The following is a 27,942-nucleotide window of genomic DNA, read 5'->3' on the forward strand; positions in this document are numbered from 1 at the left end:
ATAAGTTTTATAAACATCTAAAACTTGCATTGATTGAGATCATTTCAGGCTATGTAACTTACCCAAAATACTGCTGTGACATTCAAAATAAAGGGATTCAGAGAATGCCCCATAACATGACAGGATTTGTGAGGGTGGAAATATAAGGTGGCAATCTCTTCTCTTATGTGATAGACTGGAAAGGACCCTATCCTTATATTTGAGGTAGACACACATTTATTTCCTCTGAACACTGACTTTGGGGTCTTTGTTTCATAGCCACCTTATCCATGAAACTGCCTCAAGTTGAGAGTACTTGTTTAGGAGCCATTCTTGAATGGAGAACTGTTCTTAAATGAGTGAAAGGCCATTCGGCCTTCCTCATTTAAGTAGAGAAAAGAAGGCTCAAGTCTTTATATATATAATAACGTCAAATGAAAATACTGCTTCTCACTTGTGAGTCAGTTAAGGAAGTAGCTCATATTTCCCTCTCTCCTAGCCTAAGCCTTCCCAATTTTCCATGGATCATTTCCTTCCCAATTTTCCATGGATCATCATCCACCCAGGACTGTTACCTGCTGTGTCTGTTGTCAGTGTATGAGCATCTGCACCAAATGTCTGCTCAGGCCATTACAAGAAGACCTAAATCCAGTAGGTCAATGCCCATGGAACTACTCTGTTTTGACTTGCAGTGCCCACCATCTCTAGCCTTAGAGCCCAGTTAGATTGTTCATGTGTTAGTGCTGCCGCAAAGCAGAATTCATTAAATAATGGGCCAGAGTAAAGAAAGTCAGCTTAGGCGACTCCTGTTCATGTAGAGGTGAAAAGGCTCACAACTCTAACACAGGTATAAGTGTTGGCACATTGAGGTCCTAAGTATTCTCTGCCACAGGCTTGGAAAACACACCTGCATTCTCCCTTCCTTTTCTGTTGTTCTGCTCCTCCAGGAAAGTCACATTGAAAGAATGATGGCTCTAAGAGTAGACAAACACAAAGCTGCCTTCATATAACAACTTTGTTAACTGATTTAAAGTAGTCAGTGGTATGTATGATCCCATCTTGTTTTTTTTTAAGATAATACTTTCATCTCTTAAATAGATGGATAGATTAGATAGATGAGGTGGTTGGTAAACAGAAGCTGTGAGATTTGGAAAAATCATCCTAATTCCCTGAACTTCAATTTCCTCATCTACAAAATTGAAAAAAAAAAAAAGGAATAAGGTAATATAAGAAACCACAAAAAAATATCCATAGGAACTAGTGAATCAAACAGGAAAAAGGTGGTAAATAAACAAGAGGACCAGTGGTTCAGCAAATGAGGTCTAACCAAATAATGGGCATACTGCCTGCTATCTAAAAAGGAGTTTCCTGTATTTTTTTTTTTTTTTGCTAGTGACTCTTGGTTACAGGTAAGTTCCACCTTTACATCTAAACTGCAAATCCTATATAATTCCATGCACAATGTCTTTTTTTAAAGATTTTTTTAAATTTATTTGACAGAGAGACAACGAGAGAGGGAACACAAGCAGGGGGAGTGGGAGAGGGAGAAGCAGGCTTCCCACCGAGCAGGGAGCCTGATGCGGGGCTCGATCCCAGGACCCTGAGATCATGACCTGAGCCGAAGGCAGTTGCTCAGCTAACTGAGCCACCCAGGCACCCCTCCATGCATAATATCTTAATTACCCCATGGTAATCACATAAAATTTCCCATAGTCCATGTACTTCAGTTTAAAGGAAGTTGACCAAATTCAGCCTTCTTAACTGGTGAGAGAAAGCAACACCAGAGCTCAGGTGTCCTTGCCAACATCTCTGCCTCCAGCTTGCAAGAGTTCAGAAAGCCCCTTTTTTTCCTCCACAGGGATAGAAAGAGCATTTTATACTGATACATGGTGGAATTTATAGTGGAGATCTAATTGCCATGACCCTTATGCATATAATAATGACTCAAAATTACTATAGTCAATTTATTAGAAATACAAAGAGAGCATAAAAGTACAATAAAAGCAAGAGACTTTAACATGCCTCTTGACACACAGGAAGACAAAAATGTATAAGGATGGAAATATTTAAATCAGGTAAATAACTCTGACTTAGAGAATCTGAATAAGGTTGATGCGACAGTTACTAAGTCAGCACCTTTGAATGCTCACCATGGGCTGTGATTACCCCTCTTTTATTGATAAGGAAACAGGCACAGAATGATGAGGCATGTGTGTGAGCAGCCTGATTAAGAGACTATGCTCTTAACCTCTTGCTCTCCTACCTCCGGATAGGGTGAGCATAATTTGTCATCTAAATCAGGACATTCTGATAGTCAAAAGGAGTGCTGTTGATGCCAGGACAGCAGGTGTAAATGGAGAATCCCAGCTCGCCAGGCCATATGGTCCTCCCAGCTCTAGACAAATCTTTCATCCAATAAACAGAATACATCTTTTCCAGTGCCTATGGAATATTTATAAAAATTATTCATAGAAAAAATTTCCATAAATTCCATAAGGCACAAGCCACACTCTCTGATCACAGTGCAATTAGGATATAATGCATCATATTAGTCATCCAAAAGGGAAAAAACATATAATCATCCTGATATCAAAAAAGATACTTGAGAAAGGTCAGTCTTCATTCCCAACTTTTTTTCATTCCCAATTATTTAACAATTTTAGCTTAGTAAACTCAGAATAAAATGCTGTTTGTTGCAATTTGAGGGGGTTAATAGATAACAGTAGATTGGTTCTAAGAGCAAAATATTAAGCAGGTATAGATAAAAATGGATAATACAATACAGAGTGGCATAGATGGAAATTTATAATGTGTATATATATATACATATGTATGTATACATATGTAAATAGTATATATAAACATGTCACTTTTATTAGCAAGAAAACTTATTTGAGATCACGGTTTGGATCTATGAGCCACATGGACTTTTGTATTTGTTTCCTGTGACTACTATAACAAATTACCGCAGATGTGGTGATTTATAACACAGAAATTTATTCTCACAATCTGGAGGCCAGAAGTCTGAAGTCAAGATACCAGCAGGACCACACTCATTCTGGAGGCTCCAGGGGAAAATCTGTTCTTTGCATCTTCTGGGAGCTGTCAGCATGCCTTGACTTGGGGCTTCATCACTCTAATCTCTGCTTCTGTGGTCACATTGCCTCCTCCTCTCCTGTCTGCATTTTCTTCTCTTCTGTGTCTTAAATCTTCCTCTGCCTTTCTCTAAGGACATTTGTCATTGAAGTTGGACTCACCCAGATTATCCAGGATTATCTCCTAATCTCAAGATCCTTAACTTAATTACATCTATAAAAATCCTTTTTCTAAATAAGGTAACATTCACAGGTTCCAGGGATTAGGATATGGATATATCTTTTTAGGGGCCACCATTCAACCCACCACAACTTGTGATTAACATGAACCCTGAGTCAGAAAGACTATTGAGTCATCATCAAAGTGGAACCTGGTGGTGCAGAGGGATTGTCTCTTCTCTGCAAATAGGTTGGCCCCAAAAGAGGAAAGAGGCATGTTCATGCCCAGGTCCTTCTAGAAGTGCTGGCCAAAGAGGTCACTCTTTCTCCCAGGAAAGTGACTAAATGGGGCAGAAGTGTTACTCATGGAAGCCCTTCTACCACCCGGAAGGAGGACTAAAACTTAGTATTTCTGTTAAAGTGTTATGTGTGCATGCTTGCGTGCTATTTGTCTTTTTTTAATACTCTGTACTAAAGTAAACATATATAGGTTGTAAAATAAATAATTTACACTTCTCATAAATAAAAATGCAGGGGCACCTGGGTGGGTCTGTTGGTTAAGCGTCTGCCTTCGGCTCAGGTCATGATCTCAGGATCCTGGGATGGAGCCCTACATCAGGCTCCCTGCTCAGTGGGGAGTCTGCTTCTCTCTCTCCCTCTCCGTTTGTGTGCCCTGACTCTCTCTCTCTCTCTCTAGTTCTCACTCTCAAATAAATAAAATCATAAATAAAATCATAAATAAATAAATAAAAATGCAATTTCTCATGGCCATGACAGCACATCCAGAATGCATCAAATTAGTTTGTGTTAGCTTGGTCTTGGAGATTCTGTTCAATTAGACCATTTTTATAGAAATATGTGCTGTTTTTCTTCATCCTTATGGATACTTCTTTTTTTGCACTTTAATTAGGCCTTCATGAAACAGTGGTCAACATCAGTAGTATTTTTAAATCTGTAGGTTGTTGCCTATTTTCCAGCTTTTAGGACTTTAACCAAATAAAAACCAAAAGAACACCCAAAGAGAAAGAATTTTAACATGGAGTATTTGCACTAAATTAAGTTTTACACCATAACCAAGACTCAGTAGTTATAATTAAGTAGAGACAAAATGGGAATGCTGACTGACATCAGGGACACAAGGACCCTGAAGCCCAGGGCAGGAGTAAGGTTTTCAGGGTTATAGTACTCAGCCTCTTTCTCTCTGCACCCCACCCCAACCCTGCCTGCCTGTCCTACGTTTAGACTCTAGCTCCACTTCATTCTTCTCAGTAAAATGAACATTAGGAGAATTAAGTGAAATAAAATACGGGAATATACCCCAACCATTGCCTACCTATAGTAGGCCCCCTTCTAAAAATGCAAAGGTTATATGCAACTGATAATTTATTGAACGCAAAACGTTGAACATCTGAAACTAATGATGCGCCATATTTTGGATAATTGAATTTAAACAAAAAATAAAATAAAAAAATAAAATGCAAACTTAAAGGTCTTACAAACAACCCTTTAAAATTTCTTAAGCATTTGTGTTGTTCGCCTTGGAGAAAGAGGAGAAGAAAGTTGGGTGAATAACCATCAGAAACACAGAAATTAAGTTAAGGAGATTGTAGGGAAGAGGCAGATGCTAACGTGTGCTCTGGTACATGAGTGAATGAGAAGAGTATTCTGAACCCTGTTGAGCAGAACCCGAACTCCCGCTTCAGTGCTTCTGAATGCTTGGGAATCCCATGTAGAAAACCAAAACACTCTCACCTCTCTGTCTTCTTCCTTGAGTAAAATCCCTGGACATGTGGTAGTTGAAATGCTGTGCCATTTATCTCCCCTCTGAGGAAAGCAGACTGCTACAGAGGCATACAGACCTCTTTTAGATCACAATCCCTCATGTGTCATGATTGAGGACAAACTACCAACATCAGTAATCATGCTCTACATATTAATTTGATTGGATAGAACATAATCATGCTTCATTATAATCACAACTCATTTGATTTTTTAATAAATGCTCCCATTTATACTTTGTCCTTATAAAATAGCCTAGTGATTGATTAAAATATGCTGATGACAGCACATCCACATATTTTCAGATGATTTGAGTAGCTCCTTGGCATTCAGGAAAGGAAGATATTTGAAAGATCAGTTAGGAGGTAATTACACTAGTCCAGAAGAGAGTTGATAGTGGTCATACCGAGGCCGTGAAGAGGAGACGTGAATGAATTAATACACACTGTCACTGTGGATGTGGTTGACAAAGCGCTGTCTCCACTATACAGCAAAAAAACCCCAAAAACCAAAAAAAAAAAACCCACACATTAACGTTTTATTGGAGAAATGCTGAAATTACACCAACTATTGGAAGGAGGGAGTTAATTTTCAAGACTCTTCTTTTGAAGTGAGAGGGGCAGTATGTTATTTATGACAAACTGTAGTCAGATTTCTGTTAAAGAAAGTACTGATCTTGTAAACCTAGAAAGTGACAAAAAAAAAACCTGACAGCAAGACAAGTCTTTGAATCCTCACCAGCTGGGCACTTCTCTGATGTACTGACTGGTTGGAAGAGATGAGACAGTATGCATGTCAGACAGGAAGGGCTGGATGTGCTGTTGCCAGCACCTCTCACTTTTGATTTCCAACTGGGTTGCTAAATCACAAGTGCTCATCCTGAAGAACATTCTCCCCCTTCCTTTGTTTGGAAGGAATTCTGTAAGTAGAAATTATCCTCCCAGCTCTGGACCACGAGAACTTCATCTTTGGTAATTCTTTGCAGCATCTCTAAGTGAGACTTCTTTATATTGATTAAGGAGTCCGAAGAGGGCACTGGGTGGCTCAGTTGGTTAAGCGACTGCCTTCAGCTCAGGTCATGATCCTGGAGTCCCTGGATCGAGTCCCACATCGGGCTCCCTGCTCGACGGGGAGTCTGCTTCTCCCTCTGACCCTCTTCCCTCTTGTGCTCTCTCTCATTCTCTCTCTCAAATAAATAAATAAAATCTTTAAAAAAAAAAAAAGGAGTCCAAAGAGCCACTGATTGAGTAACAAAATTAAGCTAATGACTAATTTCCTTTATCTCTTAGTGGCTTCCATACAAACCCTTTTATTTAATTGCTCTTCACATTGCTTGTACTTCACACTGCTGGATGGCACATGATAAAACTTTTTTTCTGTTGTTAAGTCTTTATACTATTTTTTCAGGTCCTTACTCTTTGATTTCTTTTTTATTATTATTTGAATGTAGTTGACACACAACATTACATTAGTTTCAGGTGTGCAACATAGCAATTCATCTTCTCTATACATTATGCTCTGCTCACCACAAAAACAGAAATATGATATGATCCAATAATTCCACTACTGGGTATTTACCCAAGGAAAACAAAAGCACTAATTCAAAAAAGATATATGCACCCTTATGTTTATTGCAGCATTATTTACAATAGCCAAGATATGGAAGCCACTCAAGCGTCCATCAATAGACAAATAGATAAGGAAGATGTGGTATACACACACACACACACACACAGACACACATACACAGGAATATTGTGCAGCCTTAAAAAAAAGACTCAAAGGGGCACCTGCACCCCAATGTTTATAGCAGCGCTGTCCACAATAGCCAAACTATGGAAAGAGCCCAGATGTCTGTCGACAGATGAATGGATATAGAAGTGTGTGTGTGTGTGTGTGTGTTTGTGTGTGTGTGTGTATATGTATATACACACACACATACCTACATACCATGGAATATTACTCATCCATCAAAAAGAATGAAATCTTGCCATTTGCTAGGACGTGGATAGAACTAGAGGGTATTATGCTAAGTGAAATAAGTCAGTCAGAGAAAGACAAATACCATATGATTTCATTCATATGTGGAATTTAAGAAACAGAATAGATGAACATAGAGGAAGGGAAGGAAAATAAAATAAGATAAAAACAGACAAACCCTAAGAGACTCTTAACTATAAGGAACAAACTGAGGGTTGGTGGAAGGGAGGTGGGGGGGGATGGGCTAAATGGGTGATGGGCATTAAGGAGGGCACTTGATGTAATGAGCACTGGGTGTTATATGCAACTGATGAATCAATAAATTCTACCCCCAAAAGTAATAATACACTATATGTTAACTAAATTGAATTTATTAAGATTTAATTTATTTATTTGACAGAGAGATAGAGCCATAGAGCACAAGCCGGGGCAGGGTGGAGGGGCAGAGGGAGAGGGAGAAGCAGGCTCCCTACTGAGCAGGGAACCTGATGCGGAGCTCAATTCCAGGACCTCAGGATCATGACCTAAGCCGAAGGCAGACACTTAACCGACTGAGCCACCCAGGCGCCCCAACTAAATTGAATTTAAATAAAAAAAATTTTTTTAAAGATGAGATCTTGCTATGGTGATTAACATAACAATAAAAAAATTTAAAAAAAAGATGAGATCTTGCCATTTTTGACAACATAGATGGGCCTAGAGGGCATTATACTAAATGAAACAAGTCAGACTGAGAAAGTCCTATACCGTATGATTTCACATGATAAAATTCTTACTGGGGTTTCCTATTTGAAGTGGCTGTGCTGGACTACAGACTTCTGAGTAACCATGGAAAGATCCTGTGAGTTTTCCTTTGTGCCTGGGTCTTCCATTTTAGAGTCAGAAGGTATGGACTCATACCTTCGTATGCAACAGGGGAAGGGGTGGGGCCAAGGCTCTGGGGACTCTTGGTGTCACATGGAATTTTCAAGAAATGACCCCAATCTCATTTCAGTTGTTTCATCAAAGTGTTTGCATTAGGATGAGGAATTCCTGGTCTCTGTTTCTAAACTATAACAAGTACTTGTGTGGTGGCAGCTCTCTTGGTATTGCCCTTTAGAGGGGAAGACTCTGAAATGTCAGAAATTAACAGAGGTGCAATATTGTTCCTCTATTCTCTCTTTTGTCCCAATCCTGAAGCCCCTAGGGAAGGACTTTATATGTTTAGACATCAGTCTTCTCTGCTAAGCTCTCCTTTCCCTTCACTACAGAGGTTTTCACAGTGGATCAAACTCACTACTCTCCTAAATTTTTCTTCCTTTCTTGGTCTGGCTGAAACAGCCACAAGCATATATCCATACTGCCCTGAGCTTAGCAGGATTTTCCTCTGGGGCCAGTATAATGACTATTGAATGATGGTACAAAGCCAATGCAAGGCATGGCAGTTCCTAAACAGTAGTTGTTGTTGAGAGGAACTGTTATTTTCCCTCTCAGGAACTTGCCTCTGGAACTAGTGTGTGCGTGTGTGTATGTGTGCATATGTGTGTGTGTAAGGGACTAGAAGAGAAGAACTTATCATGTGGGAGAGTGCTACTTCAGAGAAAAGGATATTTTGCCACTTAATATTTGTTGAGATGCATTTTAGAGTTTGAACACTTCCCTCAAGTGTGAATCTTCTATGGGCCTTAAAAGAAAACAAGCCTTGTCTAACTTAGTAAAACATAGGAAAGTGAGTTTGAAGTTTTCCTTCAAAGTTAGCCTTTCAGTTGGAACATCAGACCAGATGTTGAAAAGCCTTGAGAGCCATAATGCCTGTCCTTCTGTTGCAGGTGCAACAACGAGAGTGAGTGGTCCCAGATCCATGAGAATATCATCCGCAAGTCCAGCGCCAAGTATTCTGCCCCCAGCGCCAGCCACGGTAACATACTTCTCTAGCTAGAAAACTTTGTGTCGTGCTTGCTGTTGCTGATCATACAGACCTTAGTGAATTTCTGCTGATCAGCTGCCATATGTAAAATTCAATTCCCTACAAACATTTATTCTCCTCCCCAGTCACTTTCTACTATTTTTTTGTGATAATATGAGACCTTTCCTAATTACTTCTAACCAAAATACATTTTCTGTTCTTTCTAAAATGGATTCCATGTGCTTTGATAGGTGACTTGAGTTCCAGTTTAAATCCAAAGTGAACAAAATTGCTGCAAGATTTGTCACATTGTGAAGTCTGTTTTCCTGAACAAAGAATACACATCCTAGCCAAAAATAAAAGGCAAATATTAATAATCACTTTTTCTATTCCTGTTCAGTGTTAGCATCACCAAGAAAGCCTGACACTAATGAGAATCAGTGATTAATCTGCCAATATCATTCAGGAACTAGAATAGACAATCTTTATTTCACAGCAGCTTTTTAACTTAGTTCAACTTCTTTTCCTTTTCCCTCCTTTTCTTTTAAAACTGCTTAATTTCTCTTTAAAGTCTTGGTGCAATTTCACACATTAGAAAGATTGTATTTTCTAATTTGAACATTAATTGCTTGATTATATTAGAAGCACTATTTAAAAGCCTCTGAGCTTTTATGTACACTTGAAGATAGCTTTCAAATTACAAAAAACCATGTTTCTTCTGACAGTTTTAACCTCTCAATTATCTCATAATCTCTTTTACATAACTTTCTTTATTTTTTAACTTCCATATCCTTGTTGTAAATAGAAATTGGGCCTTAAATAACAGTGTAAAGCCACTGCAAGGCATGGCAGTCTCCAAAGTTATTAAGAAGAACTAAGTTTTCACTACTAGGTATATATCCAAAAAGTACAAAAATGCTGATTCGAAGGGGCGCCTGTACCCCAATGTTTATAGCAACATTATCAACAATAGCCAAATTATGCAAAGAGCCCAAATGTCCATCGACTGAGGAATGGATGAAGAAGGTGTGGTATATAAATAAATACACACACACACACACACACACACACACACACACACACACAATGGAATATTACTCAGCCATCAGAAAGGATGAATACTTACCATTTACATCAACGTGGATGGGACTGGAGAGTATTATGCTGAGTGAAATAAGTTAGAGAAAGACAAATACCATATAATTTCACTTATATGTGAAATTTAAGAAACAAAACAGATGAACATAGGGGAAAGGAAGGAAAAATAAAATAAACAGGCAAACCATAAGAGACTCTTAAATGTAGAGAACAACTGAGGGCTGCTGGAGGGGAGGCAGGTGGGGGAAGGGCTAAATGGGGGATGGGCATTAAGGAGGGCACTTGTTGGGATGAGCACTGGGTGTTGTATGTGGGCAATGAATCACTGGATTCCGCTCCTGAAACCAGCGCTACACTGTATGTTAACTAACTTGAAATTAAAAAAAAAAACAACTTAATTTTTTCTTTATCAGGGTTAGCAGATATTCAACTAGGATGGTCCTCAGAACAGCTCCACACCAGAGGCTGTAAAGTTTGAGACTCTTGGCTAGGAGAACTTGATTTCTCTAAAACTCTGGCATGGGGAGCCTTAGGATCTCTCACTATTTTTAAGTGACTGTGTATGTGCCTGGATGCCAAGGAGCTCCATGTAGTGTGCTTGAAGGGGAAGGGAGCCCGTATTTCTCATCTAAAACGAGGCTAAAGCAAGAAGCAAATAAATCTTGTTTTTAAAATATAAAGTTACTGGTAATTTGGAAGACTACCATTCACATCCATACTTAGGGTGTTCTTTGCTTTATTTACTTACTTGATTTGTAAAGAGCTGCCCCTGGCTACAAGTTCTTGGAACATGACATGCTTAAAATATGGAGAACATTATAAAAGTAAGATTGTAGTAATAATAACACTTTTAAAAACAATTGAAAGAGTAGTTTCCACCATCACCTCCCCAGGTGAAGATGTTGAATTGTGTCTCACTTCTCAGAGCAGGGGCGGTGCCATCTTCAGTGTCTGTGGTTTTTATCCAGAACTCACAAACACTGGCCATTTCCAATCACACTTGCCCTAGTTAAAAAGGCACCTGCAGAGTGCAGGGGGGCACACAAAAAATTCAAAATAGATGAAAGACCTAAATGTGACACAGGAAACCATTAGAATCCTAGAGGAGAACACAGGCAGCAACCTCTCTGACCTCAGCCACAGCAATTATCTTGCTAGACACGTCTCTGGAGGAAAGGGAAACAAAAGCAAAAATGAACTATCAGGACTTCATCAAGATAAAAAGCTTCTGCACAGTGAAGGAAACAATCAACAAAACTAAAAGGCAGCCTACTGTATGGGAGAAGATATTTGCAAATGACATATCTGACAAAAGGTTAGTATCCAGAATCTACAAAGCACTCATCAAAATCAACACCCAAAAAATAAATAATCCAGTTAAGAAATGGGCAGAAGACATGAATAGACATTTTTCCAAAGAAGACATCCGGTGGCCAACAGACACATGAAAAGATACTCAAAAACATTCATCATCAGGGAAATAAAAATCAAAACCGCAATGAGATATCACCTCACATCTGTCAGAATGACTAAAATTAACAACACAGGAAACGATGGATGTTGGCTAGTATGTGGAAAAAGGAGAACACTCTTACACTGTTGATGGGAATGCAAACTGATGCAGCCACTGTGGAAAACAGTATGGAGTTTCCTCAAAAAGTTGAAAATAGAACTACCCTATGATCCAGCAATTGCACTACTAGGTATTTACCCAAACAATACAAAAATACTGATTTGAAGGGGTACATGTACCCCAATGTTATAGAAGCACTATCAACAATAGCCAAATTATGGAAAGAGCCCAAATGTCCATCGACTGATGAATAGATAAAAGAAGATGTCGCGTGCGTGCGCACACACACACACACGAATATTACTCAGCCATCAAAAAGAATGAAATCTTGCCATTTGCAATGATGTGGATGGAGCTAGAGAGTATTATGCTAAGCAAAATAAGTCAGAGAAAGACAAATACCATATGATTTCACTCATAGGTGGAATTTAAGAAACAAAATAGATGATAATAGGGGGAAAATAGAGAGGGAAGCAAACCATAAGAGACACTTTTTTTTTTCTTTAAGTAGGCTCCACACCCAGCATGGAGCCCAACTGGGGGCTTGAACTTACAACCCTGAGATCAAGACCTGAGCTGAGATCAAGAGTTGGATGCTTAACCGACTAAGCCACCCAGGCACCCCTTAAAGACTCTTAAATATAGGGAATAAACTAAGGGTTGCTGGAGGGGAGATGGGTGGGGGTGGGCTAAATGGGTGATGGATATTAAGGAGGGCACTTGTGTTGAGCACTGGGAGTTATATGTAAGTGATGAATCACTAAATTCTACCCCTGAAACCAATATTACAGTGTACGTTACTAGAATTTAAATTAAAATGTGAAACAACAACAAAAAAAAATCCTTTAGCTTTCTAGAACATTGCTCTAGAATAACATATACTTTCTGCATCAAAATTTTTCTCAAGAAAAGTGCTGAACTTTGCATATTTTCTTCCAGAAAAAAAAATATGACTCTTTATGTCTTTTCTAGTACTACAGTACAGGGTGGAGATGTGGTTCTGAGTAAGAAAATGCTTTTGTTTTTGCAGGTCTTATCATTTCTCTGCAGCTTCTTCGTGGAGACATGGAACAGATTAGGAGAGAAAACCCCATGATATTTAATAGGGGATTGGCAATTACAAGAAAATTGGGATTTCCTGATGTCATCATGCCAGGTAGGCAGCCCTTCTTGGGCCTGGGTTGGGAGCAGGGTTAGAAGGATGTAATCTGGTGCTCCTCTCATGAGCAGATGGTGAACTATGCTGGGGAGGAGCCCTGCAGCCATTAAAAGCCTCTGAATCCAAGTCAGGTTGCTGACTACAATCTGTAGTCAGTGGCTCCTTTATTGGCATCTGTTCTTCTCCAGAAGCCCCCACATCATATTCACCCATGCGACATGACAATCCAGCAGATGGGCTTTGTTGTCTCCTGTAGAGATTGGATGGTAGGAACCAACATGAAACTCTTCATGGGGATGCCTTATACCCTCTTTGGCTCACAAGAGCTTCCTCTTTAGGGGAAGAATACACCAAAATATGTGCCTGTAGTATTGATGAATCCAATTCATGTAGGAAAAGCAGATACATTTTAATGTATCAGAAAACAAATCAGGCAAATGGTATGTTAGGCACTAGGAATAGTACTACCTAGCCAGTTTCTTAGGGATTGCCTCACTGTTCTCATCTAATGCCCAGCGGAAAGCCAGAGCAGAAAGTGGGAATGCATCAACCCTCATGTGTGGTTCTAGAAGGTCAGTCTCAGGTTCATGTTTCCTAGTCAGGTCGATGCAGGCAAAGCTAGAGGAGTGGATTGAAATAGGCCATCAGAACCAAGGGGACTTTAGGGAATGAGGGAAGGATAGAGGTGTGGCTCAGATGGAGGGATGGTGGTCTGAAAAGCAGAGGAGATATGAATAAAGAAGGGGAAATCAGAACAAGCAAATAGCTGGTTTTCTGAATGGATTACAGGAGTAGTGGATCTACCCTTCCCATTGAATTTTAATGATCTGGTAAAAGCTTGTTTGCTTCTGTTTGAAGAGCCAGGGTAGGCCAGACTGAACTGACTGTGACCACTCTGTATATCACCTATTGGGAGTTCTTCATGGTGCTCTAAATCCCCTTGTTGGAAATATTTGTCAGCACACACCCAAGGGGGAGTATGGCCTGAGCACAGAAGGCCCAGGTGATGGATTCCAGCTGCCTTCCAACTTCTCCCACTGTGCCTGCACTTGTTTTCTCTTGCTGCATCCCCTCCCCGTAGACACTGTGAATGCAGAGTAAGCTGCTGGGAACAGACCTCATCTCCTGCTCATGCACACAGAAAGAACTTTTGGGTGGGAAACCTGGGCCACTCAATCAATTCCATGTTTAGCTAAACGCTAGGGAGACTTCATGCTTATAAAGTGCCCCCATCTGACTGTTGGAGAGCAATATCCTTCATAGGACACTTTTTCCATTCTGTCCTGACACCATTCCTTAGCCCTGGTTGTCAGGACAAGAAGAGCCCAGGCATAGTCCTGGCTTCTTGGCAAAATGTCATGGAAGAAAGAAGAGTGGTTACCAAAATTGATCTGGTGATTTTTTATTTTAAGTTAGATATCCAGGCTCATGAGGTAGAGTAATACATTGTAAGAGATATACTTAAAGTCCTTCCTTTCTTTTAAGAACTTGTTTGCCTGACATTTAGACATTTCTTTCCTCTTAACATTCACAGTCAGAGAATTAAAAACCAAATGAACAGAGACTAAAAATGAACAAACTTAAGTCAAAACAATTCTTAAGTAAAGTTTGATTTCAAGAGTTATGTGGTCTAGCCCTCATCTATGGAAAGAAATCTTTTTGTGGAGCACCCCACATCTCTTTGCATCATTGACAAAACAGTTTAGAAAGGACTTCTGGGTATGCTAGATGAGTCTGGGGAAATCAGTTGTATCAGGCACTGGTGAGACAAGCTAAGGTTAGGAGAGTTTTCCCTCCCCTGGGCAGCGAAGGGACCATCATATAATTTGCAATCCTGAAAGGTCCAGGCCTGGCCTGTGAGTATGCTGCTTCCTGGGTCGTCTGCCTTTGAGTACTGAGTGCTAAAGCTGAAAGTAAGGATTGGTTCACAGGCAGGACACAATCTTTTGTGCGTAGTCTGTCTCCTCCTCTACCTTTCCTCCCCCTGAGGAAAGAGCTTTTTTGCAAATGGCTACCCCCAGGGTTGTGAGCTAACAACTGACTGACAGATCTTTCAGTGCACCCCAAGATATCATCAGAGAGAGTTTGCCTTTCTCAGGCATGGTGATAGAGCTGGCCTGCAACTTCTGGAGCAACAGGAAAAGTGTACAGGAATGTTTTACATTGCAGTCAACCTGTCTTGGGAAACCATATGCTCAGAAGTCCCTTAGTGAGACTTCTGCAGCTGAACCATGCTTCCCTCATGGGAATGTTGTACCTGGGCTGCAGCCCTGTCTCAGCCCATATAGTGCTGGTATGTCCAAGATACAAGAAGTTGCAACTTCCTGATACAAGGACATACATATGAGAAATGAACAAGGCAATGAATTATGTCAGTAACTGTAAGCATTTCAACACTTAAATTACAGAGTTAAACCAGGCTCTAGCCACACCAGTATCCAACATACCCTTTTGAAAAAGGTCTCTTTGATGGTCTCCCATTGCTCTCCATGGGTGTGTAACACACTGCATGGCCGCTGTGAACAAGAGATGTGCTACTCTGTGCCACCACTGAGACTGTACAGCCATCCAGCTTGGCTCGTGACCCGTGGTAGTGAGCAAGAGGCAGGGGTGCTATCGCTCGTGCCCTGGGAGGTCCCAGAGAAGGCACCCCAACCAGGAGATGACATTCTTGATTATAGAAGAAGAACAAATAGATATGGGAATTTAAGCCTAATTTTGAAACTGAACACTCACAGCCTTTTATTGGTTGGTCACCATATTCCTGTGGGTACTTCCTCCTTCTCTCCAAACTCATTTTAGTCCAGTTCAGAAGCTAATAACTCCTCTCCTAGATTTTTCTTTTCAAGAAAATGGGCAGGAAAGACTAGAGCAGGACAAGTGTTCCAGGTGAACAAGTTGGAGTTAACATTGTTCCCAATCAAGTACCCAAAAGAAAACTGCAGGCCAAAACTGTAAACTGAAAGGAATGATTTAAAAGCTTTTGCTCAAGAAGAGGCTGTGCCCTCCTGCAGACCATGCCTGAGCCAGCAGAGCCATGCCACCATCTTCTACATCCCTCTCGTTCATAGCTTTCCTCTAAAGCCTGTTCCCTGGAGTCAGTAGGAATACAGAGTTCTGTCATGGCTCTGTGGGAATTACATTTTACCTTATTGTATAAGCCTTGAATTTTTAAGGGTTTTCATTTCCTGTGGGCAAAATGGGCCAAGTTTCATATGAGTGACATGGTCTTCCATCGTGTCAGAAGAAACCCGCCCTTTGATTTAATGTGCTCTGACTGAGGACTAGGTTTTTCCCAAAGCAGTAGTTCTCTGACTTGAGTCACCTGCAGGGTTTGGAGAAACAGACTTCTGGGCCCACCCCCAGGAGTTTCTGATACAGTAGGAATGGAGTGGGACCCAACGATTTGCATTCCTTACAAGCTCTGAGGTGATGGTAATGCTGCTAGTTTGGGAAGCCTTTTGAGTACCATGTCCTAGGAGGGACTCTGCCTTAGGGAGGCTTTGTCCCTTCCTGAGTCAGCCCTAGCACAAGGAGTGCTCCTCTCCGGGTTGCTCCAAACTTGCCCTTAGAAGGCAGCTTTGCAGGCATGGCATCCCTCTAGGGGACCCTCTGACTCTTGCCCTTGTGCTCAGAAATACACTCTGTCCTTTGCTTTGACCCTTGATAAAAAGTGCATGCTTCATCACCGACCTGCTAGTGATGTTTTTTTTTTTTTCTCTTTTCCTGTTTGTCTTAATTGTTCTTGTCTCTCTCTCTGCTGTCCCCTCATTCTCGCCCCTTTCTTTCTGGTGCAGAGATGAAGATAGTTGGGTGTAAGTTCCTGCTTTTGTGTGCCCTGTCTGCTTTTTGCCTGCTTTGTTTCCATCTTCATTTGTTTCATGGAATGTTGCAATACTGGGGTGGGGTGTCATGTACATTATTAATCCTTCATCAGCCTCACCTTTTGGGGTAACTGACAAGACATAAAAAAAAAAAGAAGCTACTAGCCCAGCCTAGAACACAGTATATTACTTAAGGTGTTCCTTAAAATCTGAGGAAACTAAGAACATAAGAACTAGGTGTATAGCTACAGGGGAAGATTTTTAGGAGACACGTCAGCTACTTTCACTGAAAAGAAAATGAAAGGTGCTTATCCCAGGCTACACAGAATCAGAAAGGTAGAAAGCTTGTCTTTTCAGCTCTGTTGGACACATCTCACACAAAAGGCAAACACACAGAGACATAACTTTTAAAAGCAAGCTCTCCTCAAAGGGCGTGATGAAAGTATTTACCACAAGTAGATTTACAGGACTGTGATCAGTCTGAGTGTCAAATGAGGCTTTGGCAATATCTAAGGGATGTTTTAGGAATGATCACTTCTGGTCCCATGACAGAATGGAAGATCATCACATCCTTGACCCAAGAAAGGAATAACCATATATAATGATGTCATACTATGCCCATTCCTGTCTTCCTGGTAAAGCAGAGAACATCACTGGCCTTGTAACAGTAGAAACCAGTAGAAGTGTACACTGAAGACATGGTTTAGAAGTAAAGAACCCATCTCTCCTGGATACTCTAGTCCTCCCAAGAGTCTTTCTTGGGGGGGGGGGGAAGAAGGTCTCTTACTTAAAATAAGAACTACAACAAAATAAAACGTTGGTCTATGCCTGAAACTGTCTAAGTTGAATGGTTGTTAATGTCTCCATATCTCCATGGTGCTGTCAGGAGACTTCACTCCTGTTCTGCCACGAGATAAAATTGGTGTCATCCTGAGCAGGTCGCATCGTCTGCTGAGAGAAGGTTAACTCTAGTTTCACATGGTCTTAAGGGAAAGAAAGCACTATCCTTCCTAATCCTATCTAGAAGTAGACAAGATATAAATAATATAATATTAAATACTAGTATCCTTGAACCCAAAGCCTCCCAATATGTGGTGTGACTAATTTATACAGAAGGAACATGAATATAATAAAGAGTCCAAACCAGTCTGAGTGCTCAAGCCTGTGTGGGCTGTCCTGGATCATTTCTCCTGGGATGGAATTCCACATAGGCTGGAACCATGTGGCCCCAAAATTCCTAGTAAGGCTGGAGTGTCTGGCAGGAGATTCTCTTGCTAACAGATGCTCTGGTGCCTGAGCCAGACCTCAGAAGTTCTGAAACTGCTAGTCTGCTCTCAGAAGAGAGGTGCAAACACATGGTGAGTCCTGTTTCTCCAGTGCCATACTAGGATGCAGGTCTTCAGAGGGTCACACCTGGCCACCAAGGCATGCAGTTCCCTGTCACTGTTGGCTGCAGCTCTGTCACAGTGCTCCCAGCCCCCTAAGATTTCTGGTAGCTGAAAAATAGTTTCCTTCTAAGACCTCTCGCTTAACATAAAGACCCCAGAATGTTTCAGGCCAATCTCTGACGTAATAAGGTGGCCTCAGGTTCATTACCTTGCTCCTTTCCAGCTGCTGCTTGTGTGGACTTACAAGAATCTAGATTTTTGATGTATAGTTGTGGTATAGTGAAACTGTCCTTGACACATAAACACTCCAAGTCAGGTATCAGGAAACTATAGTCCCTGGGCCAAATCCAGCCAGCAGCCTATTTTTGTACCACCCTGCAGCCAAGAATGTTTTTTCACATTTTAAAAGGGGTGTGAAAACAAAGAACATGTAACAGAGACCTATGTGACCCACAGAGCCTAAAATATGTACTCTCTGGCTCCTTACAGAAAAAGTTTGCCCACCTCTGCTTTCTCTTAAGTCTCCTAGTCTCCTGACATGCAGCTGTACCAACAGCTGACATTGGCTACTCTAGCAGACTGTGAAAAGGACAAAGACAATATACTCGGAGGCCCTCCTACAAGAACAACCTCATTCATTCATCTTTGCATTCCAGAAACTTGGTTGCATATCAACTGAGCGCTAAGCATGCAGAGATATAAGGCATTGCTGATGCTGTTAAATGCTCTGCTAACCTCAGGAAGCAGAGGACATGTAACAAAGGGAGGCAGGGCCGCCCTCAATAATACCCACTCCCCCACCCCACAGAGAAACCTCCCCTTCCCAGAAGCCTCTCAGCATTCCTTGGTGCTGCCTAAGAGCTGCCTAACCCCCCACACGGAGCCAGATTTCATCAGCGTCTTTCCAGCGGACCCCATGGTCTGGTCCCCTGGCATTAAACCCCGGAGAGCATCAGAATCACCTGATGATTTTGTTTGTTTGTTTGATGTATGTACACAAACCCCACCCAAGACCAACTGGAATCTCACAGGGTAGACGCTAGAAATCTAGTTTTAATAAGCTCCCTAGGTGATTAGAATACAGCCAGCCAAATGGTGGTCTGCAAACTAACCTCACAAACCATTGCTCAGGCCTTCTCTTTCCCATCCTCATTGTAGTGTGCTTATCCTCAAACCTCTCCTGGTAGTATTTCCTTGCAACTGGTGCTAAAGTTTACAGGAGCCTCCTGGAGACAGTGCCTTAACCCAAACACATGATTCCACTGGTGGGCTTTGTGAGCATGTAACATGTAACAGGGACAGCTGAAGAGCAGGGAACCTGAGAGGCTATCTGTAAGGCAGGCCTGGGTCATTAGATCCTGGGGGCTTTTCACAATGGCTGCTTCTTAGGTTTTCTCCTAGTTCCGGGAGAATTAGTAGAGAGCTCTATTTAAATGATCCCCCAGAGAGCTTTTGATAAGAAGCCTCCAGCAACATTAACTCTCGCAGTTCTCGAAATCGAGGCCATAATTTGCAAAATCGCAACCTATAAAGAAGTCTAATTTCCATTCTGCTGAGAATAGCCCCAGTCTTAGGCAAGTCTGTTCTCCAAATAAAGAGCAGTGAAAGATCTGATGAAATCAAGCTGCTTCAGTCTGTACCTCAGAGGGTATGTTTACTTGTATTGATAAATTTTCTCAGCAAGATATCACTAAAGGCATTCTGTTTAAATAGAAAACTTGAAAAGAATGAAAACTGTAAGAATATCCAGCTCAGTCCTTCCATTTGAAATTGGCGTTTTGATTTACAGTGCCCTGGAGTTGTTGCCCAGAAACCATGGGCTCACTCTATAAAATCAACACAGACCAAATTCTGTCATTATCAATCTCCTAGATAATGCCCACTTTTGTATGAGTATTCTGTATCATCTATTGCTAGGAAAAGTTTAAATGTTTCATTTGAAGGACACGTTTACTTATGGCTAACTTTTTTATAGGGTCTCAGAAATTTAAAATGTTTGTACAAGCTAGAATACTATTGCCAGTAGCCAGTATCTGCTTTTACAAGTCATGTGGATTATCTTAAATAATTTCTAGAGAGTGCTGGTTTAAACCAGAGTAATGGTTTTAAAAAAGTGCCTGTTCTTTAGATTAGACATTAAAATTCTCTATTCACTTTATGCCAAATCAGCCTAGAATTTTAATAATTACTTACATTCCATAGAAAAGCTGATGTGTAACTGAAAGACTTTCATCAAAAGAAGGTCTAAGATGTCGGTTTCAGTTGTTAAAAATTTAAGGTATAACCAACTCTCATTTATCCCAATATAATAGCAATTACCTATAGGAAAGTTCCCATTTAATTTTGAATTTTACTTTCAGGACTGATTTTATTCAGCTCCTGCCCATAGTAGCAAACTGATGGATTTGAGTTTCCCTTCTGCTTTCCTTTCCTAGCCTACCTGCACAACTGAGTGCTATTTTCATGATATGCTAGGAGGCCCAAGCAGAGATGTCCAAAGGAGGCAGATTCAAGCCAGACTCATGAAAATTCAAAGTAGAGGCTCTCCTCACCCAGGAGAGAAGTCTGTGTGAACTGCAGGGATAGACACCCTCTCGGCTGTCCTGCCTATCCAGCAGTTAGTTGCCTTTGTATTTGATTTTCAGAACGAATTTTCCTTTTTCTTCATGGTAGCCTCAGGGCTATTTGGGGAACAGGATTTTTTCACACATTAGAAAAAGTTCTCTGGGCTGTCAGAGAATAAGTAATTGCTTCTTATGGGCTGCTCTTCCCCACTTGAGCGGAAGTATTTTAAGAGCTTCATTATGCAACCAAATAGCCATGGATGCATTCCTTGTATAGTAAGATGACCTGAAGAATAGAAGGTCTGGTAATGAAGACCTCAAAACCCAGGTATACGCCAGTCCTGGTCTATCATGTTTCATACATAAAAGATGCTAAGACACTTCCACAATCAGAGAGGTCGTCTGTGCAGAAAAGGAGTCATCATCATGTATCTCACTTGCTAACCAGAAACAATACCTGGTTATGTCATTGTGATTCCAAGTAAGGAACTTTTAGATGTGCCAGTTTTGCTAAGAACTGAGGTAGAAAGAATATTCTGAATTGGCTTGTTTTGCAAGTTAATCATTCCATCACCTCTCAGTTGAATTCTTCAGGCTGCTAACACATCTTCACTTTGGCCTTGTGTGTTTTCCTTTGCCATTTTTTTCCTTTGAAGATTTTTTTCCCAGAGACTTTACTATGTAGGTTTTTTTTTTTTTTTGAAAGTCAAAAGCCCTTCTTTAGAATGTATGAATAAAACTGGTCATGTTACAAAATTAGAAGTTTAGAGCAGCCCAAATGAACTCCCCTTATACATGAACAGACAGTCCCATTCCCCTAAAAAAGGCAGATGTGGTCATTTTTTAGGTCATTTCAGCTTGCAGTTTGAGCTTCTCCTGCCCAGTCTCAAATAGCAGTTATTGGCAAAGTGGGCAGGAGTCAAAGCACAGGGAAGCAACAAGAGCACAGCAGATTGTCACCCCGTGCTTTAGCACCTGTGATTCCGAAGAGTCATCTGCTCCCAGAGCACTTGCCACAAAAAGAAGAAAACATGATAATCCAGTGACCTCCGTCTGGCACTCCAGAAAGGGAAGTGATTTGGAACTAAGCCTCCAGAAGGAAAAAGTGGCGTATCCTCTAGAAAGACTCAGAAGGGTTAAGAGTTGAAAAAAGAAAACCCCCATAAAAGAAAAAGGAAACTACTTTTTTTTTCTTTTGGAGGGAAAGGAGGAGGGAGTAGTAGTTAAAGCATAGACATGATAATAATAAGTGTTATTCCTGTTGATTCTAAAATCTTTCGCCTTTGGAAGGCTCAGATTTCGGCTCTTCTCCTGGAGGGTAGAGAGACTGAGTAGTCACCTATAAGAGGAGAGAAGATTCTCTGCCCCACATTTTCCCACCCTGGACAAGGTGTGGTGAACATCTTTAGAATTCAGACTTAGAGAGCACATGACTAACCAACCTAGTACCACTGCACTGATACTGGTAGATGTCCACCATTATTAACCAAGCTTGCAATGCCCTGAGCACCCACCTGAACCCTGGAGGACCCAAATGCTAGCTAGCTTGGTCCTCCATACAAATGGGGCAGTGTGGATTCTGTGGTCCTGAAGACTTGGCATTTCTTTCCCCATAGGCGATATCCGCAATGACCTGTACCTAACCTTGGAGAAGGGGGATTTCGAGAGAGGGGGAAAGAGTGTACAAAAGAATATTGAAGTGACCATGTATGTGCTTTACGCAGATGGAGAAATATTGAAGGTAAGATTTGCCAGTCAGTTTGGAATGGAGGCTAATCCTGTAGTAATTCTAGTGACTCTATGGACTTTATCCAGAGACCCATTCTCATCAAGCAGACCTCACTCAAATCACTGCATATGCATTCCTCTCTGCCTTTTCTTTCTTCAAGGAAACCCGGATGATGACTTCCAGTGTCATACAGCCTGTGTAGAAATTCTTCCTAGGCGCTATGAATTGTGCAAGACTGTTGAATCACAGATCTGCATCTCTGAAACAAATAATACATTATATGTTAAAAAAAAAAAAAAAGAAGAAGAAGATAGCAGGAGGGGAAGAATGAAGGGGGGAAGTCAGAGGGGGAGATGAACCATGAGAAATGATGGACTCTGAGAAACAAACTGAGGGTTCTAGAGGGAAGGGGGGTGGGGGGATGGGCTAGCCTGGTGATGGGTATTAAAGAGGGCACCTACTGCGTGGAGCACTGGGTGTTACACGCAAACAATGAATCATGGAACACTACATTAAAAAAAAAAAAAGAAATTCTTCCTAGTGTCTGACCTCAATCCTTCCTGCTCCAATTTAAGACCTATTCCCTCTAGTTCTGTCCTACATGTTACTTTTTCTGCCATTCTGTCTCGCATCAAGCTGCTTACTTTTGGTAACTGTTATTAGGTCCCACTCTTTTTGTTCCTTGAGTCAATAAAACTACATTGGCTTTTTGATCAAAGGTGGGACTTAGGCACTCACTTGCTGGTACCAAGTTATGTGTGTGACAAGGAACAGCAGAGTCAGGCAGGCTCTAAAAGGTTATTTCCAGCCAATGCCAGTATAAAGATGCAAGCATATATTCTGTCACTCTTCATTCAAAGTGAGGACCTGGAGTGCTGTTTTTCCACTGTCAGTATTTCAGTTGTTCCCTCAGTCATATCATGGTGAAGTCCCTGGCAAATAACAAGGCATCATTTGCATAGCACTTGAGAGAAGGCAAATCATTCTTTTACAGACCTCGCTCCTGTATTTGACAATAGCCTTGTGAGGCAGGCAGAACAGGAATGATCATACACATTTTGTGGAATTAGTGCAAATTAGGTGCAATTAGTCAAAATCACCTCCCAAAGCTAGAAAGAAATAGAGAAGAATGTTTAATTGGTGGTAGAAACAATGATTTGTATTTCATTTTAAAAACCCACCTCCAGAAAATAAATTAACTTTAAAAAGAAGGAGAGGGCACCTGGCTGGCTCAGTTGGAAGAGCATGTGATTCTTGATCTCGGGGTCTTGAGTTCGAGCCCCATGTTGGGTGTAGAGATTTTACTAAAAAAAAAAAAATAATAATAATTTTAAAAACCTACCTCAAGGACTAAGGCATGTCCATTGTTTGCATGGATAATGTCAAGGTCAGCAGAGTTGTCAGCTGCTCACACCGCCCTTGTGCAGACAGGGAGCTGCTCCTGATTGTATTACGTGCGACTTCCTGTCTTCCAGGAAGATGGGACTACATCTTCATGGCAATATTTGGAAACAGGGTCAAGTTAAATCTGGTTCTGCCTTATCTATATCCAAGGACAGTCAGCCAAGAGCAACCTAAAATGCCAGTGCAATATTGGGGTAAGGAAGATTAGAAAACAAGCTCTCCCTGCTTTATAAATTAATTAATTTTCTGATCGGGTAAAGTGTCATGTACAGTTGAATTCTCCTATGGAGTTCACTGTTTCCTTTCTGAATGCGAATGAGTGGTTCAGATACGCTGTTCAGCTTTCCTCCAGTTTATTGAGCAGTGTGTATGGTTACTTCTGCCCCAAGGAAAAGAAGGAGCATTGTTGACCATGGATTCTTTATGCTATCTACACAGTTGTCTCCAAAAGTATTGAACTTCAAGTCAAATGAATTTTCTCATCTTGTAGATTTGGCCTGTTGGGAAAATAGGACCTGCACAAAGGAGAAAATGTCCTAGTACCAGAGAGAAATCCAGGGGCTTCCTCCAGGAAGATGACACTTTATTTTGCTTCTCTCTTTCAGGATTGCATAAGCTTGGGTTCAGGAGAGCCAAATAGGAGCTCCTACCACTCCTTTGTCCTCTACCACAGTAATAGTCCTCGCTGGGGAGAGATTATCAAATTGCCCATCCCCATCGACCGGTTCCGGGGCTCCCACCTGCGCTTCGAGTTCAGACATTGTTCCAGTGAGTGAGACTTCTCTCCACATTCCTTGGAGGATATGAATATTCTCTTGTCTTAGAACTCTTTCCTCAGAAAGAGAATTCAGAGGGTTCTTATTATTGGGGCAAGAAAATGAGGAGTTCTGAATAAATGGGTACTCAGGCATGGGATGTCATCAGAGGTTGTTCTTTAGACAGTGACTCAAACCGTGGGGTCTGGTACTGGCCCTTCCTAGTGTCTGACCCAGACACTGGATAATTACCAGTGTCATTCTCCTTTGGGTGTTTCCTTTCTACATATTAAACTGTTTCTTAAAGAGCCTCTGGTTTATCAAGACCAGCAATCAGTTTCTATTTGAGTCTAAGTAGCCTGTGTATCTTGGGATATAAATGGAAACTCAGTCCAGTACGTTTCTCATCATTACTGCAGTCAGGTAGATACCTAATTAATGAAAGCAAGGGACGAAGAAGTAAATGCGGGTGATAGCACAAGGGGAATTTCTGTTAAAAAAACAAAGTGAGGGGCAAAAACAACTAACACTTAGCTCTGGTTGCAGCAAAGGACAAAGGGGAAAAGAAACTCTTTGGCTTTGCATTCTCACCCCTGATGCGGGATGATGGCACCACTCTCTCAGATGACATCCATGAGCTCTATGTGTACAAGGTATGGAGCCTGGCTGTCTCACACCTCAACCCTCACACCCCTGAGACCACTCTCACACATGGTTCTCAGTTACATGGTTTTCAGTGGGCAGGCCAAAGGATCCAGGGTGGTGCGCTGATGGATGACAGCAGGACAGCTGTGGGCAGGCTTTGTCTTCTAACTACAGTGGCCTCCTTCCCACAAGTAATGCCAGCAGGCCCTTTGTGTCCCACCTCCCACTTCACAAGTAATGGAAGTCTGTTACCAACTCCTCTGTGCCGCTGTGGCCTTGGCTAGTACATTCAGAGACCTGCCATTTGAGATCATGGTTCTGTCAGCTGTCACAACACAGCTGCCTTCCAGAGTTGCCCGCACACCAGGTAGAGGCCACCTGCCCCACCATGTTCTCTTTAAGAGGCACATGAGCCATTCTGGGGAGTTTCCAAACAGAAAGCACTCTTCTAAGAGGACCTGAGGCCCAAGATCTAGCCTCAGGAAGATGAGAGCAAACATCAACATCAAAAAAAATCTCCTGCGACCTTTTTACACATGGCATGGTTCAGGAAACATTCTGTGTTCTCTACCTTTGCCTACAGTGTGATGAGAATAGCACGTTTAACAACCATGCTCTGTACCTGGGCTTGCCCTGCTGCAAAGAGGACTACAATGGCTGCCCCAACATCCCCTCCAGCCTCATCTTCCAGCGCAGCACCAAAGAGTCTTTCTTCATCTCCACACAGCTCTCCTCCACCAAACTCACCCAGAATGGTAGGTGATGGGATCTGCAGGGGCGGCTGCCCTCCTTGTCCTCAGTGGCTGATTTCATGTTGCTGATGCATGCTAAGGGAGACAGAAATTTGTTGCTTTTTCATGCCACAATGAGGGAATTCTTTTCACCTGCAGTTGGGGGAACCACTTGGCAATAGCAGCCTGTAAGATTTCCCATGGTTTTAGTAGCTCCGGAGTATACCTCCAGATTTCACAGATGTGTCTTTGGCCTTGATGTTGGCACTAAAGAGACTGTTGTAATGCTTGTGGCTGTTTCTCTTCATCTAGATTCCACCGGGCAGGGAGGGTCTGGGCCTTGCTTGTCCTTGGCATGGCCAGTGTTCACCATCTTTTGCACTTGCTTTTTTAGTGGACCTCCTTGCTCTGCTGAAATGGAAGGCTTTTCCAGACCGGATCATGGACATCCTAGGGCGGCTGCGGCACGTCAGTGGGGAAGAAATTGTTAAGGTGGGTCTTCCTGAAATTCATACATGCTGCCTGAGCAAGAATCTGGGCAGAAGGCCTTACTTCTCCTTGATTTCTACCAGTATCCCTCTGAGACCATTTCTTGAAATATAACTAGATGAGTAGAAATAAAGTCGTTTTTCTTTTTTTCTTTTCGTTTCTTTCTTTCTTTCTTTTTCTTTTTTCTTTCTTTTTTTCTTTCGTTCTTTTTTTTCTCTTTCTTTCTTCCTTCCTTCCTTCCTTCCTTCCTTCCTTCCTTCCTTTCTTTCTTTCTTTCTTTCTTTCTTTCTTTTCTTTCTTTCTTTCTTTCTTTTGTTAGCTTCTCTTTTTAAAGGAGGTATCACATCGGGCTTATTACCTTTCAGAAACTATATTTAAGTTATAAACCCTATTTTCTGACTTTTCTTCCTAGAAAGCAAAACAATAATTAGAGGGTAGTGGTCAAAGCATCCTCTCAGAAACACACCCGGTGCTTTGTGCTGCCTCCTCTCCTTTCCTTAGATCTCTTTCTCATTTTCCTTATTTGTAACCCTTTTACCACAAACCTAGCCTGAAGTTTTTCTGGCTCTACTGGCTTGATTATCTAGAAGAACTCTAAATACTCTCCATTAACCTATAGCTACTGATTTTGCCCAGTCTCCCCCACTTAGAGTCCATACTAGGGACGCCTCCCCACTCCCTGTCTCAACTGCTTTCTCTAGGTACCTTTGTGACATTTCCCATCTAATGACCTGAGCAGGCTGACAACACTACCAGTCCCCAATTGTCTTCTGTAGGGCTTCTCTGCATTGTACAGAGTGTTTGCCCACCTGGTTTTAGCTCAAGAAAACTCCCAGATACCTCCTGATGGTGTAAGCCCCACAGGTAGATTCTACACAATGGACTGAACTCTGCTCAGGAAAATGGAGCTGCTTTGGATGATCAGCAAGAGCAGTGGAATGTAGGATAGAGACTAAATTTCAAGAAGGCAGCTTGTCGATCAGTGAGCTTTCTTAGTTCTGTCATTGTAATTACCAAATCAATGAGTACTGATAACCTTTCATTTTACAGGACCATTGACTCCGTAACATACACGGTGTCTCCAAACAAGAAACAGTTTTAAAGTCTGTATACCTCTATGTGTTTTTATGAAGTCTTGTCTGAATTTTGTTTTCATCAATTAATCAGAGTATCATCAATTTTTTAAAAAGAACTCTTAAACAAGCTAATACTAGTTTTGTTTTGTTTTGTTTTGCTTTGCTTTGCTTTATTTTGTTTGGGGGGGTGGCAGAGGGAGAGAGAGAATCTTAGGCAGGCTCCACACCCAGCACAAACCTGACGTGGGCTCGATCCCATGACCCTGAGATCAGGACCCTGAGACCAGGACCCTGAGATCATGACCTGAGCTGAAATTAAGAGTTGGGCACATAACCAACTGAGCCACCCAGGCGCCCCTACTAATACTAGTTTTTGAAACTGAAGATTGGTTTATTCTCAGGGCATTTTTTTTCTTCTAAACATATTAAAAATATCAATTAGCAAACAGAAGGGTATTTTAAAAAACCTGTAATCTTTTTAAGTCTGGGTTGTTGTATTCCTGATAAGAGAATGTCCTATTAGCATATCTGGTTTTAGCATCAATAATTGATCTCAAGCCACCAGAAGAGAGTGTGAAAAGAATCTGCTAGAATTTTAAAATATTTTTTTTACTTTTTTTTTTTAAAGAT

At 41.3% G+C, this 27,942-nt stretch overlaps 1 protein-coding gene across 7 annotated transcripts in view; it reads left to right on the forward strand.

The window, feature by feature from the left end:
• Positions 1-27,942, forward strand: part of DOCK3 (dedicator of cytokinesis 3) — a 525,427-nt gene that overhangs the window by 411,895 nt on the left and 85,590 nt on the right. For all 7 annotated transcript variants that reach the window (XM_025885347.2, XM_073901288.1, XM_073901292.1 and 4 more), the window contains 7 exons: positions 8,801-8,889; positions 12,579-12,704; positions 22,100-22,224; positions 24,222-24,384; positions 24,918-25,024; positions 25,600-25,771; positions 26,142-26,239. In XM_025885347.2, the coding sequence (XP_025741132.1) occupies positions 8,801-8,889; positions 12,579-12,704; positions 22,100-22,224; positions 24,222-24,384; positions 24,918-25,024; positions 25,600-25,771; positions 26,142-26,239 (880 nt within the window). The remainder of the gene's footprint in view (positions 1-8,800; positions 8,890-12,578; positions 12,705-22,099; positions 22,225-24,221; positions 24,385-24,917; positions 25,025-25,599; positions 25,772-26,141; positions 26,240-27,942) is intronic.

This window comes from Callorhinus ursinus, unplaced genomic scaffold (assembly GCF_003265705.2).
Source record: "Callorhinus ursinus isolate GAN/ISIS: 27379988/994484 unplaced genomic scaffold, GSC_fseal_2.0 scaffold15, whole genome shotgun sequence".
In the NCBI taxonomy this organism is placed as follows: domain Eukaryota; kingdom Metazoa; phylum Chordata; class Mammalia; order Carnivora; family Otariidae; genus Callorhinus; species Callorhinus ursinus.